The sequence below is a fragment of the Drosophila novamexicana genome, unplaced genomic scaffold (assembly GCF_003285875.2).
Source record: "Drosophila novamexicana strain 15010-1031.04,08,12 unplaced genomic scaffold, DnovRS2.1 tig00004554-arrow-pilon, whole genome shotgun sequence".
Taxonomy (NCBI): domain Eukaryota; kingdom Metazoa; phylum Arthropoda; class Insecta; order Diptera; family Drosophilidae; genus Drosophila; species Drosophila novamexicana.
In genome coordinates, this window is record NW_020825051.1 from 3,040,338 (window position 1) to 3,055,093 (window position 14,756).

At 43.5% G+C, this 14,756-nt stretch overlaps 7 protein-coding genes across 7 annotated transcripts; 2 read left to right on the top strand and 5 right to left on the bottom strand.

Annotated features, from left to right (window-relative positions):
- Positions 1-134: 134 nt before the first annotated feature.
- Positions 135-4,515, bottom strand: LOC115769319 (E3 ubiquitin-protein ligase SHPRH). The gene is made up of 9 exons (XM_030714052.1): positions 4,346-4,515; positions 2,404-4,282; positions 1,789-2,344; positions 1,542-1,728; positions 1,093-1,478; positions 918-1,033; positions 619-856; positions 380-540; positions 135-313 (listed from the first exon to the last, which is right to left on the bottom strand). Exons 1-9 carry the CDS (start codon positions 4,506-4,508, stop codon positions 148-150), a joined length of 3,852 nt encoding a protein of 1,283 aa, XP_030569912.1. The 5' UTR covers positions 4,509-4,515; the 3' UTR covers positions 135-147.
- Positions 4,516-4,543: 28 nt separating this feature from the next.
- LOC115769321 (folliculin) lies at positions 4,544-6,304 on the top strand. Its single transcript, XM_030714055.1, has 3 exons — positions 4,544-5,942; positions 5,998-6,109; positions 6,169-6,304. Exons 1-3 carry the CDS (start codon positions 4,748-4,750, stop codon positions 6,287-6,289), a joined length of 1,428 nt encoding a protein of 475 aa, XP_030569915.1. The 5' UTR covers positions 4,544-4,747; the 3' UTR covers positions 6,290-6,304.
- A 37-nt stretch (positions 6,305-6,341) lies between these two features.
- On the bottom strand, positions 6,342-7,181 carry LOC115769475 (60S ribosomal protein L18; the record flags this gene model as incomplete). Its single annotated transcript, XM_030714293.1, has 2 exons — positions 6,342-6,930; positions 6,990-7,181. Coding segments are annotated over 2 exons (669 nt in total), but the record flags the coding sequence as incomplete, so codon positions are not given.
- Positions 7,182-7,511: 330 nt separating this feature from the next.
- Positions 7,512-8,316, top strand: LOC115769813 (39S ribosomal protein L50, mitochondrial). The gene is made up of 3 exons (XM_030714782.1): positions 7,512-7,611; positions 7,676-7,767; positions 7,818-8,316. Exons 1-3 carry the CDS (start codon positions 7,516-7,518, stop codon positions 8,257-8,259), a joined length of 630 nt encoding a protein of 209 aa, XP_030570642.1. The 5' UTR covers positions 7,512-7,515; the 3' UTR covers positions 8,260-8,316.
- On the bottom strand, positions 8,293-9,556 carry LOC115769812 (nuclear receptor coactivator 5). The gene is made up of 2 exons (XM_030714781.1): positions 9,051-9,556; positions 8,293-8,994 (listed from the first exon to the last, which is right to left on the bottom strand). The coding sequence occupies exons 1-2, from the start codon at positions 9,491-9,493 to the stop codon at positions 8,310-8,312; spliced, it is 1,128 nt and encodes a 375-aa protein (XP_030570641.1). The 5' UTR covers positions 9,494-9,556; the 3' UTR covers positions 8,293-8,309.
- Positions 9,557-9,786: 230 nt separating this feature from the next.
- LOC115769476 lies at positions 9,787-10,755 on the bottom strand. Its single transcript, XM_030714294.1, has 3 exons — positions 10,669-10,755; positions 9,956-10,293; positions 9,787-9,895 (listed from the first exon to the last, which is right to left on the bottom strand). Exons 1-3 carry the CDS (start codon positions 10,753-10,755, stop codon positions 9,787-9,789), a joined length of 534 nt encoding a protein of 177 aa, XP_030570154.1.
- Positions 10,756-11,373: 618 nt separating this feature from the next.
- On the bottom strand, positions 11,374-12,455 carry LOC115769771. Its single transcript, XM_030714735.1, has 5 exons — positions 12,360-12,455; positions 12,143-12,295; positions 11,828-12,077; positions 11,582-11,751; positions 11,374-11,516 (listed from the first exon to the last, which is right to left on the bottom strand). Exons 1-5 carry the CDS (start codon positions 12,453-12,455, stop codon positions 11,448-11,450), a joined length of 738 nt encoding a protein of 245 aa, XP_030570595.1. The 3' UTR covers positions 11,374-11,447.
- Positions 12,456-14,756: the final 2,301 nt, after the last annotated feature.

Consider the following 14,756-nt stretch of genomic DNA (forward strand, 5'->3'; position numbering starts at 1 on the left):
GTAATCCTTATAAATACGCCTAGGCTTAAGCAGGCTTACATCTAAGCATAAACATAGTGACAGTTTAATCTACCAACATATAATTATAAAATATATATTGAGTATGCACTTTTTACATAGCATAGACCTTATTACTATTACCTGTTTTTACTCACTTCCCTTTAGTACAAACAGATCCTTTAAGCTATCCAGTGTCATATTATCTAGGTCCCAATGAGTTGATAATGTGGACTTATCGTCAGCCGATTTAATAAGCTTCAATATATTTTCCTCGATTGTACCATTTACAATGAAACGATGCACTGTAGTCGATCTTTTGTGATAAAGAAAAAATATTAAATATCTTTTTTAATGGTTTATATTACGACCCTTTACTCACTTTGTTTGGCCGAAACGATGAACACGGCCAATAGCCTGCAGTTCTTCGCCTGGCGTCAGAATTGGTTCTACCAAAAACACATGGGTAGCTTCGATTAAGTTCAGCCCCTTGGCACCCCGAGCCAGGGGCATCAACAAACATGTCACATTACGTTCCGGATCCTTTCGGGTAATAAAAAAAAAATATATATATATATAAAAAAAATGATTAGCTTTGTAGAGTACCCACAAAATACAAACCTTAAACTCATCAATATCGCGAGTAGTGAATTTGCTGCGATATTCGACACCATTTTGGCTCAAGGCGCTGGCAATATGATTTAAAATGGTTGCCCACTGCGAGAATATCAGAATTTTTTCTTTATCCTTACTTTGGGATTTGATTTTCAGCACCAACTCGACAATGTACGCAATCTTTGTGGAAAAGTCGCCGATGACTTTGGAACTGTTGACGCCCTTACGCACGGAATAGTATAGTCTGTAAATAAAAATGATTGTATTTAGAATGAAATATATGGTTATATAGTGTATTAACTTACTGTGGCGAATTTTGTCGACACAGTGGACACTTGGTTACGCTACCAAGACTTAACTTCCTTTTCATGGTGTCCAGACAATGTTGGCAGAGAAAGTGGCCACAGGACAGCATGACATACTACAAACGAGACTTTATTAAATATTTTTTTATACCGAATTAAATAAGAAGGTTATTACACGCTCATCATCCTGTGTTTGGCAAATGGGACAGGGCTTGTCACCGTCATCTTCCTTCAAATGCTTCAAATACTTAAGACGGCCTGACAATCGCGTAAAGTTCATCTGCGATTCTCGAATGTTTGTTAAATTAAATTCCGTTTGTTCGTCTAATTGGTAGGGCAATATGCGAAAGTTGGATTGCTCCTCTGGGTCATTAGTGAGCAATATACGCATTTTACACATGTCCAGCTCATCAAACGTTTTGATAACGTATTCCACTTCAATCCAGTACTTGATTTGCAGCTTAACCAGGCTCTGCATAGCATCCAGAAAATCCAATTTATTTTTACATTCCATTTTCCACTCGCTTAACTCGTGTCTGGAGCGCACAAAGTTAAAGATCACTGCAAATACATTATTGGATTTTTAGTAACCAGAGAATGGACTTGAATTGTGTAATTAGGAACCTCTTATTATAATTATTTCGATGCTTGGATTCTCAGAGCCATCCGTTATGGTGCCCTCCTTGCCCAATTCCTTTGCAAACAGCAGGCATTCAAACTGATTGACTATATCACGAATCTTGCATAGACGGCAATGTTTTTGCACTTTTGGCTTTTCTATTGTTGTTGGCCTATTAGTGGGCTTGTCCTCCTGTAAATGGGTTTTCGATTACGTCGTATAAATTATAAATAAAAAGTTTTGGCTACTTACTAAGATATCAGCCAAGTGGCAGTCGGACACATTTTTAATAAAGTTAATCGTTTCCTGATTTAAGGCAATTCCCTTTTCTACTGACTCACATGCTTGGACCAGGACGTCGTTCAAAAAATTAAATTCTGTGCCTAATTTAGTATGCAGCTTCTTCAATTTTTCGTGCCAGTTGTGTATTAAATAAAGCACGCCCGACATGGAGTTTACATCCTTCAACTTTTCCTTAGAGCAGTTTTGTCTAAAAAACTCATCGACAATCTTGTTCCACATTGCATTGTGCAGGGAGTCGCTTGTATTGATCAACGTGGCGAATAGGTCTAAAATGTTTGTACTGAATTGCTGCGAGAGCTGATCCATTTCTTTTAGCTTCAATTCATAGGCATTTCGTGCTGCCTGCAGCACTGTTGACTTGTCCTCCAAATATTTGCGCTCTAGCGTGTTTAATTTTAAGCGATAGGAAGAGAGTTCCTGATCTGCCAATCGTTCCGTTTCTGGCGCCAATGCGTTAGCCTCCAGCAAGTTGTGCAATGCATGTATTTGGAGCAAGCTGTCCACGCTGTAAATATGAGGCTATCAATAAATTCTATTGACAATTAGACAATTCTTTGTACTTACGATATGTTCTCCTCATTGTAGTCCTTGGCCAACTTCAGCATAAGCTTGTAGTTATGAATCGCCTGGCCATAATGCTTGCGAATAAAAAGTATGGCTGCAATACCATTGTAGGATGAGGCCCATGTGCGCAGTTCACGCTTGCATTGCAATTCGTTATTTGACTTGAGATGTGCCAAGAGATCCTGTGGATTCAAATAGTTTGTGGTGGCCACATTATTGTTTAGCACAACTGGAACTGAGCACGTTTTACGTATCCGCAAAAAGGGCTGTAATATTAGCCTCAGTAGTTTTGGCGAAATGGAAGCCAAACAGGAGTTGCTGTTGTTGGCATTGTATTTTGTGTGTTTCGCAACGGCTGTCAAAAAAAGCTCAGTGCATTTATAATGCTCCTCCCGGTAATACAGGGACTCAACGTTGCTCAGCTCCAGACGATGCACTAGCTCTTTTTGCGGCGGTATACCCAGCTCGTCCTCCACCTTCGATTTACATGTGCGCCACATACTATGCTGCAGTAGCTCCAGCAGCGGCGCAGCATTGTGGTTGAGCAAAAAAGAGTTGGTGACCGTTTGCCAGGCATCCCACGGCTGACAAGCTTCCTGAAAGCCAATAAACTTCAAAAGCGGAGCCAGATCGTCGATGGTGCGCTGTATTGGTGTGCCAGTAACTGCCCAGCGATTGATTGCCGGCAGCTCACGAACCATTTCCGCTACCAGGGATGTGCTGCTCTCAACCATTTGGGCTTCGTCCAGGCAGACGCGCCACCAGTTAACCATTAACAGCGGGGATCTTGGACGCATGTAACGCTGTTCAAAGCGCATCTCACGATCCGTTGTGTTCCTCGGTGTATAATGAATCTCGTGCGTAAGGATGGAGTAGTCGGTCAGAACAATGTCATACTGGGCCAGTTGCATGGGGCTAACCCAGAGCCCGGAATGTAATCCTCCATAGAGTAAGACCTTCAATGATGAATTTATATGCTTGCTGATTTCGTGAAACCATTGTGTCTTAATGGCATTTGGTGACACAATAATGGTGGCTCCCGATTCTACTAGCTCTGAACAGTTTGCTGTCGATTCTGTCCAACAGTTTGGACATATATAAATATCGGTGCCATCCAGTACACACATTTGATGCTGCCACAGTCGACAACGTACACACTGCACTTTCACCTTTTGATGCTTTAAGTGCTTGCAAATGCAATGAACTTTATGTTCCGCACGCCTTAGCTTGAGCGGCACATTATCCTCCATATTTTCCAAAAGTTCGCTCCAGTATTTGTTGTTCACATTTGATCTGGAGTTCAGCAACATTGTGGCTAGCAGCTCGACAGTTTTGCCCAGGCCCATCTCATCGGCCAGTATGCCGCCCGGCGGCATTGAGATCGTGGGCATTGTGTTTTCGTAGGCATAGAATTGCAGGCAGTATTTATGCTTGAACACTTGAAATTGGCTGTTCAGGGCCTTCAGGGCAGTGTAGTTGGCAGGAAATTCACTTGGCAGGCGCTCCCTAGTCAGCATCCAGCTAACGGTACGTTCCTGATATTTTCTCAACTGCGACTTGAAATAAGTCGGCAAGGACAGAGGCAGTGGCTCATCGTGTCGCTGCTCCTGATGCTTGCAGTACAACGCATTGTAAAGCTGCGTTGTCACATAGCTCTTCAGCTCACGTTGCCGCTGATGTTGCTCCTTAACCACCTCAAACTCCAAAGTAGGTGTGTAATTGCTAAACAGAAGCGGCAATATCTCAGCAGCAAGTTCCATGTCGAGTGTATTCGCCGAGTAGGTTGAGGCAGCTTCCCTTTGAACAAATACCAGTGTAAAACATCCATTTTGCGCCTGAAGTGCTCTGAAGCAAAGCTTTTTGGTGCGCGCCTTTTCATCTGTTAATTATTTAAGGGTTAACATTATACAAAAATTCACCAGGATTGCCGTAAAGTACTTACAGTTGCTTATGATCCTTACTAGACCATTTGCATTTTCAGTCAGGCATGTTTTTAAATGCCATTGTTTTTTGCCGTAAAAGAACATCAAGTTCGCATCGATTTTATCTGAGATCTCCAAACATTCATCTGCTATTTCACTTATAATAACGGAATGTTCTTCCATGTATTGTGGTTAATTCTAGCTAGTTTTGTGAAGCGCGTATTAAAATTGTTTACATTTTATCGATAAGTCGATATCGCGTTTTTACGATAATTTGACAATATTTTGCACTGGTTTCCAAAAGGGCATCTTTGCGTTTTCTGCACGCGGTCACACTGTAAACAGCGAAAATAAATAAGCTCGTGCCTGCTAAATAAACGGAGTTCCTGTGTAAACAAAAACTATTTTGGAACAATACATAGATGAACGCTGTTATTGCGCTATGTCACTTTTGCGAAGCCCACGGCCCCTGCGCTATCTTCTGTACACAGACACTGCGCGACACAAAAGTCGAGGACCTTATTAATGTGGAGCAGCAACAACAGCAGGGCCAAAAGACATGTTCCGCCTGCAACTACACACTGGGGCGTAACAACAGCAATGCCATATACAGCAAGGACACAGAAAGTGGTGCCACGTTTGTGAGCACCAAAGTGGCTGCTCTACCGGAAGTGGCAAATCTTGTCAAGCAAGCAGCTGTGCGGAGCCTCAGCTGCGAGATAAACACAAACAAGGACGGCGACGGCGGCTTTGTCTTCTTTGGCGACTCTGCGCGCGGGCATATTCTTAGTCACACATTTCGTGTCAGCGATTTGCAGGCCCGTGGCTACTATCAGCTTTTCTCGATTATAGTTTTAATGAAGGATAAGTATTTTCTGCTGAACACCAAACCCTTTCTGGCTGAGCATTTGAGGAAAGTGTCCGCAGAACTGCAAGCAGGAGCCCAGAGCACAAAGGCGTCCGAGGAGCTTAACTATTCGGCTAGGCAAAGACGTTTGTCAGGCGCACAGTTCCTTATGCCGACACCACGATCTCTGATAGAGCTGACTGGCGAGGAGCATGTGTTCGCACAGTTGCATTCACATTTTGCCTGGATTCTGCTGGCCGGATCACGGTTTCTTACCGAGCACGTCACTTTTGGCAATCTGCCGTGGCTACCACCCCAGAGCAGCGGTCGTCCACCGGCGCAGCGTCTCACATACAACAGCTCCACCCTTCCCATGATACAGATGTATGAGGAGAGCATTGATGATCCCGAGCAGGATGAGTTCTTCTCGCTGCGTCACATTAAGAAAGTGGTGCGCAAGGAGGACTTTGCCACCGTTTGCTACTGTGCCCTAACTGGCGTCAAGATTATAGTGCGTGGCGCGCCAGAGCGGACGTTCCGGTTTATGGTGTGCCTGAAGAAACTTCTGCCCGAGCCTATGCATAATCTGATGCGCATTGATGCACAGCATCAGCACTCAATAAGTTCCGAGTACAAGATAATATCGGTTTCCAATGAAATTGCTGTACCAATAGCCAGCAGCTCGGTGTTTCGCATTGATTTTCTGGACAAGCATGTTAATGGCACGGATGTCGTCTCCGTCAAGTGGCCAGGCGAACTGCCCCGCAAATGTAAGTAAACTGTTTGAGTCAAGCACTGCAGGCTATAATTCCGTTCTTTTCCCAGTTCCAGATCTCATGGTCAAGCTGTTGAAAGCCGTCCAGGCAGTTGAGGAGAAGACGTTCACCGAGCTGGTGCTCAACAAGCAGACTAAGGTGCTAATAGAAGAGTGGAAAAAGTAGGTCCAAGAAATATCCATACGTAATCCTCGTCTACAAGTCCACTTTTACATTGCAGCAAAGTCATTTGTCTGAATCACGCCAAGTCCGGCAGCGTGCAGGCCAAGCTGAAGAAGGTGCTCGGCGTACAGCCGCAAGATCAGCCTATTATCAATTACTGGAGCACACACTTGCACTAGCGCGACTAATATATTATTATTATCCATATGGTACATATCAATTGTTTTTCACTTTTTGGAATAAAACTTCTTTATTGCCACAATGAGCGCAACGTTTTTTTCCTCGATTGACAAATCAATATATTAACCAAAAAGCGACGTCTACCAATTCCACTTGCTGTTGTTTACTTCTTGTAACCGCAGCTAGAGCGACGACCACGAGCACGCTCGAACTTGCGTCCCTTGGATCGGACATAGGGGCGTGTGTGCGAGTGGGGCACACCAGGAGCCTTACCGAAGTGCTTGCAGGCAGTACGAGCGGTGCGTCTGCCCTGGAGCAGAAGGGTGTTCTTGCCGGTGGGCGAACGCAGAGCCAACTGATCGAAGGTCAGGACCTCACCGCCAGCCTTCAGGATACGCTCGCGAGCCGTCTGGGTGACATGCAGGGCGCACAGCGACAGCTTGGGCACCACCAATAGGCGGGCATCGTCGGTAACGGTGCCAACAACGACAATAGTCGACTCAGGCTGCTTGGCGGCCTTGAAGAAGCGAGCAATGCGCTGCAGCGACATTGGTGGCCGATTGGTTTTGCTCATAAACAAACGCTTCAGAACGATGCGGTTAAACTTCTTGTTTGTACGACGTTGCAGGAAACGGTACAGCTGTGAAATGAAAAAACGTTTAGCTACACAGCAAATTCTATTAAAGTCAATATAATTACCTTGACAAGCAAGCGCAGGTAGACATCCTGAGATTTGGGCTCGGTTCTGCGAACCTTGCGATCGTACTTGTGGTTGATATCAATACCCTGCAAAAATACGTAAATATCATTACCAACTGTTGAATAAGCACGCGTTAAGTCATGTTTTTCAAACAACAATGAATATTTTTCACAAACATTTAAGATGTTTACAAATTATTTTTTAGGCTTATGATTTCTTGCGTCGTACCATTTCGGCGACCGGAAAAAGAAAGAGACGAGCAGTGACAGCTAGCGATGGCTAAAATATCGATATATCGAATATGTCAAAAATGTCAACTCGATACTTAAGAAATGCCATCGTTTTGCAAGGCGATATATTTAATTTAATTAAAATGGGAAGCAATCAGATGATTTGCGTGTAAATATTCAGCGCAGTTTCCCCCATAATTAATAAGCATATGAGTGTTGAATGGGAAATCGAATAGACCCATTATCGATAACATAAACTCGTTTTTACATCTGCCAGGGCTACACAAATACATTGATGAGGACTATCAGCACTAAAATATTTCTCTTTCACAACACTAAAATAATGGCAGCGGTGAATTTACGTAAAGGTTTTGTTCTTGTGCCACAAAATGTGAGTAATATTCAATTTAATAAAATTAGTAGGCACTCTATATTAATCAAACTCCCACTCATAGCTTGTAGCCAAACTGCAGAGATGCTACGCTTCGTCAAAGCAGACAAAGACAAAAACACTGGCTGCCGTTGGTGAATCGATTGCTGCCAAAGGGTAAATATTTCTTTTAAATGTAATTGCTATAATACGCCAATTCCTTACAGTTTCCTGCGTCCACATAAGCCATACGCACCTTCCACAGATGCAGCGGCAAAAATTCGTGCCGTTGCAGCCAATTTGCAGATGGCCAACGGCGGAGATCAGCGTCAATTGAAGGATATGGAAGAAAAGTTCAAGTTTCTGGCGGCGTGCTTTCAGGAACTGCAGCATGGTGTTCCCAATTCCCAAGTGCACGAGATGGCCACCGTTGCCGATGTGATCTCATTCTATGAGAGTGCGGTAGACACCACAGTGCCGCTGGATGCACTGAAGCGCATTGATTTGCCGGAGAACTTGCACATACAATATGAGTATTTGCGCTTTCATCCGGATACAGATACTAAATTCAACGGGAAAACTGCTTTTCCAAAGAGCTCTACTCTGGTAACAGGCCTAAAGTATAGGCGCAAATATGAGGGACATGAAGCAAAGCGATCCTGGCCTTAGGTTTATTTGTTATTGCTTTTCGCTGATTATTATTAATAAAGTGTTCCGATCTATAAATATTGCGTGACTGTTTCTGTGAGGTCCGAGTTGTAAATACTCTCGAGCGCACTCATAACCCTTGGATCTTGCAGCAGCTCCATAAGTCGTTTATCCTTTTTGGCTAAATCAAATGTGGGATACATAAGCTCGCTGTTGATCTCCGTCACCGCGGGCTTGTTCATAACACTAAGAATCTTCTTTTGCAGCTCCATTTCTGGATCGGGAGTATGCAGTTTGGCCAAAGCATTGGCTTCACCCAACTCCCGCTTGAGCTGTTGTTCCCGCTGCTCCTGCAGATAATTAATTATGCATTCATACTGCAAACCTGTCAGTGGATGATTGTCGGCCAGCATTTCGATCAATTGCTGCATTGCTTCCGGATGTCTGCTCTGCTTGGCGTGCAGCTGGGATGCGGTAACTGCGTCACGCTGCTTCTTCAATCGAAAGTCGGTGGCAATTAGTGTTATAGCATCATCCAGAGGCATATTGCGATGCTCGGCCGGCACCCCATATAATATGTTGACCGTAATGCTATTTAGAGCTTCGTGCTGCGGCGTTACCAGAACGGCGTAGAGACAGCCTCGCGCTGATATATTACTAAGCACTTGGCTCAGCATAACATCCTCGTTGGGAAAGAGCACATCTACACGCATGCCACTGTTCCTCAGTCGATCTTCAATGAACTCTGCGTACTTTCTGCGGATGGGCGTTAGGGTTAGCTGCTGAGCCCACAGATCAACATAAATACTCACGTATTCTCGCGATTGACCACGATTATCTCGCAATCGTTAATGGGCACGACGGTAGCAGCGGCGGCAGCGGACATAACAATGCCGCCTTGAACTGCCATCGGCACACCTGCTGGGTTGTGTGCGTTTGGGTTGATCTTCTTGATGATTGCATTCAGCGGCTTTAGCTTTATGCTGGCATTCCGTACGGTTAGCGCCTTTGACTTAAACGTGGATTTATTTAACGCATTCGCACATTTGTTAGCGATTTCCTCGCTTTCAAATTGAACAAAACCAAAATTCTTCTGCACCAACGAGCCCAAAACTTTTCCGTATGGATGACAAATGCTCTCAAGCTCCTCTTTTGTACAAATGGGCAGGTTTCCAATAAATATGCGATTCTTTACCAAGGCCGGATCCCGTGCAATATTGTAGCCGGGAGCATTGGCATCGCGTACAGCTGCCATTTTATTTCACTAATGTTCGAATTTGTTTATTTTAAAAAGGCAACGCAGCTAAACAAATTTTTCGGTGTAGTGATGGGCTCAGGGTATCGATATTAGCCTAATATCGATAATAAAAATATCCACACAGCGATAGGACGGCTTATCGAAGCGCCGTTGTACAAATTATGAAAACGAACAAGAAGAAGAGCGACTGCTCCACCGTTAACAAATTAACAAAATTTTTGATAAGTTTATTGCCACAATAGAATGCATTAAAAGAATTTAAATAGTGGATGAAAGAAATGTATGGTGATTTAGGCATGTATCAAAAAGCCAGCACCGCCATGTGGCGCATGTGCTTCGTTTTCCAGTTCAGGCTTTTTCTTGGGCACGTAGGGATTATGCTCAGGATCGGCATTTAAGCTATGTGCGATTGCATTTCGTTATCGTATTATTTATATATATTAGATTTCTGCTACTTACTGATAGAGGCTAATAGCCTCCTCACACTTCACATTGTACCACCAGTCGCAGGCGAATTCCTTTTGATTGAATATGGTGCCGTTTGTGCAAAGAAATGAAGCTCCCTGATGCCCCTCGCGGCCATCGTGGCACACATGATAGGCCTGGCAACCTGTCTCCACATTCGCATACATGCCCGGAACAGCGGGCACATTGTGGCAACTGAATTGCGTGTGCGGAACTTCGTGGTAAATCGGATAGTCAACGCCTGCCACTCCCGGTATTTTGTTTAGATCCTGTTTATCTTCGGGTCTTGCATGATGCTCTGCTTGCGGCGGGTTAAACAGATATCCAAATTTCTACAGCAACATAAGTAAACATATCAAATGTTGCGAATTGCATAACCTCAGCTCCATGCGGTAACCGGTTCCGCAGTCTCCGACTCCCCCCCGAATGGCGCCCGCTCATTAGCAAACAATTAAACATGTGTGTTACATGTATGAGTGTGTTTGTGTGTTCGTGTTAGTATGTGCTACAATTGCATGTTACAATTTTTGGGTCAAAAGTGAACGTCGCGCAGTCGCTCTCGCTGTAAGACACAGCCACGCGTGCCGAGTCAATGGGGCGGAGACTGCGCTTCTCCCTGGATTGATTTTACCAACTAATTATGCTCATCATGTCTGCTGCTGATGGACCATGCCAAATCGATGTACTAATTAGCTGGTCTCACTTACCTGCACTTCGACGGCCAGTGCTGCCCCAACGACGAGCAGCAGTGTGGCCAGCCTCGTGAATTGCGCCTCGCTGTTTAGCTTCAACATCTTAGGATCAGGTTTTATTTTGCTGTGGGCTTGGAATAGGCTAAACCGTCTGCGTTCAGTTTGAAAATCGCACTGAAGCTGAAGTGCAGTTTTTCCAAGCGGCGTCCACTTGAGACGGCGGCGTCGTCGTCGTTGTCGTCGTCGTGCAAGCTTTCAAGGGTACCGCTAACGATGTCTAACGGTAAGCGTGGTATCGTGCTTCGTGGTTCGCGGTTCGGATTTGGGCACTCGGTTTGTCTCGTGCGCTGGGCAACTTTCGATTTTTGGAAGCTGCTTTTCTAAGCTTTTTTTTTCTCGGCAACTAATTACTACATTGCATTGTAAATGAAACTTTTAGTAAAATGATGATAAGCAAAAGTATCTCAAGCATGTGTAAGCATATGTATAATGCATTTAGATGCAGCTTTAACGGGAAAGCATACACTGCATTACATTGCAGTTTATTTTGCAAGCAAGATATTTCTTTACGCTTGAAATACAACTCGTATACAAGAAATAGTTATTAAATATGGTATGATTCGCTGTAATAATAAAAGGGGGAAATTGTTTTCAACTTGGTTTTAAAAATCGAACAGGTGTATGGCTCGTAATTGTTTGGATATGCAGGCATTTATCGCTCTATAATTGCCGCCAAGGAATCGTATTCTACTAAACTTAAGCTCTACAAAATATGGTCTTCTAACTTAGAGAAACTAATACAGCTTTTGTCCTGCTGGATTCAAATCGAGCTTGTTAAGCAAATCGTCAAATTCGCTAAAGAGCTGCAACAAAGAGTTGAAAATACCCATAAATGATCGGATTATGATGGTCGAATGGTTGGGCTTACGTGAGTTTTGCCATAGCTGTCCACATAGGTCTTGCTTCCACCGGCGGTTTTCTTGAAGGCGGGCAGCGCTTGGCCATGCAGCAGATTCACATTTTGATAAGACTGCGCCTTGGATGGGCTGGATGTATGACTCTTGCCCACGGTGGGCGCCAGTTCCAGAAAATTGGGCACTGCACAAGAGCCACATAAATGTTGTGCATGCAAGTGCAGCCAGGCGTTAAGGCCCAAACTAAAAACTCGGCTCACCTTTCTTGGGCTGGAATTTCACTTGATTAAGCAACGGATTATGCAGCTGCAGTTGACGGTAGGCGGGCAATGCATGCTTGGGCGGCACCAACACATACGGACGACCCACGGCCTGGGGATACAGATAGGTGGTCTCCACGGTGGGCACCTGGCGGTAATGGTAGCGACCTTCTCGCGGTGTATAGCGTCCATCAGAGCTGAGCGCAATATGATAAACGGTGCGCATGGGATTGTTATAGTATTGATAGACCTACAAATGAATAGATTTAAATGTTGTTGAACATATGTATATAATTAAGTAGCGTAGATAATGACCTGCGGATTCCGTTGTTCGGGCACAATGCCGTCCGGCACTGAGATGCCCTCCTTTTGCAGACGGTTCAAGAACAGACGATCCGTCTCAAAGGCGGTGTCGGGTATCTTGCCGCCCGCATGCGGCAGCACTTGCTCACGATAGATTTGACGTTTCTTTAATTGGTTTTTTTTGCATGGATTATTTATGGCCTTAGTTATGATACTGTGACCTACCCACCTTGTGGTTGCGTTCCGCATATCTGGACTCTTCGCTAAAGACAGCAGCGCTCAGACTGAGCAGCACAATGATGTGCCAGACATATGGTGACAACATTTCCAGTTGATTTTTCACAAACAATTTCAAAAGAATTTCAGCTAAAGGTCAAGTCAATCGACCTGGCACAACTCTAGTTCTCAGCAAACAAGTGTTAGCAGTTCGGTACACAAATCCACATTTCAAACATATTTTTCAATGCGCCAAAAATTGCAACACACACACACACTCGCCGAAATTGAATGACGTGCTGAAAATGAGCTTAAGAATCCAACGGATTGACAATCGTTGCTGTCTGTCGATGATCTTCCAGCTGCGAGAGGAGCAACTGCGTTGTGCGGTGGCGTTGTGGTCGCGACGACGGTGCCAAACATAATGAATGCAAATGCACAAAGCGCGCTGATCTGTGGCGGGTGCCCAACACCAGGTGCCCTCTGCTGTTGCCTCTGCTCTTTCCTCTGCTGCTGCTGGCGAAGACGACGACGACGACAACAACAACACTCAGCAAGCTGCAAACATCACGTGGTTGCCTGGCACGACAGTCATCATCATGTTGTTGCTGCCATAATCTGAAGATTGCCCAAAATACAAAATAGTAAGAGCTACATAGTCAGACGGACAGATATCCCTTCCAGTTTTTGGATAATGGGGAAGTTACAAAAAATCTCACAGATGCATCTCAATTTCATGATCAGCCTAATTCTACCCTGTTAAAATTATAATTTTAAAAATGTTCGATATTATAAAAGGATATACTTTATGTCAGGGGATAAAGCTAGTCGATGTCTGAGTTACTTTAACATATAATTCTTTTTAATTATAAGTACATTTATATATACTCAAGAGTATTATATTGTCATCTATGAATATGAGTGAAACCGACTTGAGTTTATATGTATATATAAATTACTGAAGAACAGAGTAAGTTCTCCGACGGGTCCCCCTGAATGAGAGTGAACTACAAGAACTACATGAACAGGCATCAAGTTTGTTAGATTAACGAGACAATAAATATAAAACTTAGAATCACACCTCGGAAACTGTACCTCAAACTCCCACTTTGTACCCGATTTGAATTACAGGGTATAAGCGGCTGCAAATTTGTTGAGCGATCTACAGACATTTCCTATGGCTTTTACTTTAAAGCTCGACTGCCAAATTAGTTGCCATTTAATATTTTGCGCTTCATTTGTTTAAGCCCAACAATAAAAAAAACTACAAACATATTTTGAACAAAGTAATTAATTAATCTTCTTGTTAAGCTGGCCAAGTTGGCGTTGATGATGAACTCAATCGCCCGGGTCGATTGGATGCGCTACTTCACTTGAGACTTTCAATATTTGGCTTGCCAATATCTTTGTTATGCATAATTACAATAGTTTTTATTTTATTTCATTTTTTTTTTCGGACTGGGCAATTTTGTAGTCAATCGTTTTGTTATTTTGTTCCCCTTCTTTTGAAAGTGAATGCCATTGTTTTTGGGCTTTTGTTTTTGTGTACACTTGTATTTTGTTGTTGATTGCGCTTCAGTCAACAATTTTCTATAATGTTTTGAAATTTATTGATTGTTTTTGTTATTATAATAAGTATTTGTATAATTTATGTGGCTCTTGCTCAGGCACTTGGCTGCTGAAGGGTTTTAATTTTTGTTTTCATTCGATTGCTTTGCTAGAAAATTGATGGGGTTGTTTTACGTTTTTTTTTTTGGACCTTGAAAGGCTTGTGAAAGTGAAATGATTAGTGGTCTGGGAAGTTCGCTCTTCCGAAATGCTAGCTAAACACGTTTCGATCCGTATTCATAACTATGAATTCGAGCACTTGAGAGTCTCCCAAGCGTCTGCACTTAAAATTCCAATTGCATGTCATATAAAAATGACAGTTCATAGACAATCATACGAAATGTATTTATGCACGTTAAGAGTATACCAAGTTGGTGAAAGTTTCTATGCAGATAGTCTCGATAAGAATGGCCTACAAAAGAGCCGCAGCCAAAGACTTTTGAACATTTGAAATGCGATGCACAAAGCAGCTCTTGTAAAGGTAATTGTAATTATCGCGGGTTACACAATGGCCCAAAATGGTTTTACATTACCAATTACACGAGCGGAAACCTTAACCACAAAACGGAGCAGCAGCTTCTGGCGAGCTTCTATTGCTGCCCCAGCTGACCTTGGCGCCATGGAATGAAAGCAAGATGCAACATCAGCGTGCACACAGCATCCCATTGACGAGACGATGCTGATGACAATTAAGAGATTAATTATTTTGAATCGCCGTCGACCTTGGCCACAACAGCCACAGCTGGCCCCAGACAAATGGTCAGCGCGTAGTGGGCAGCTTGTGGTATGCACTGAATTGGTA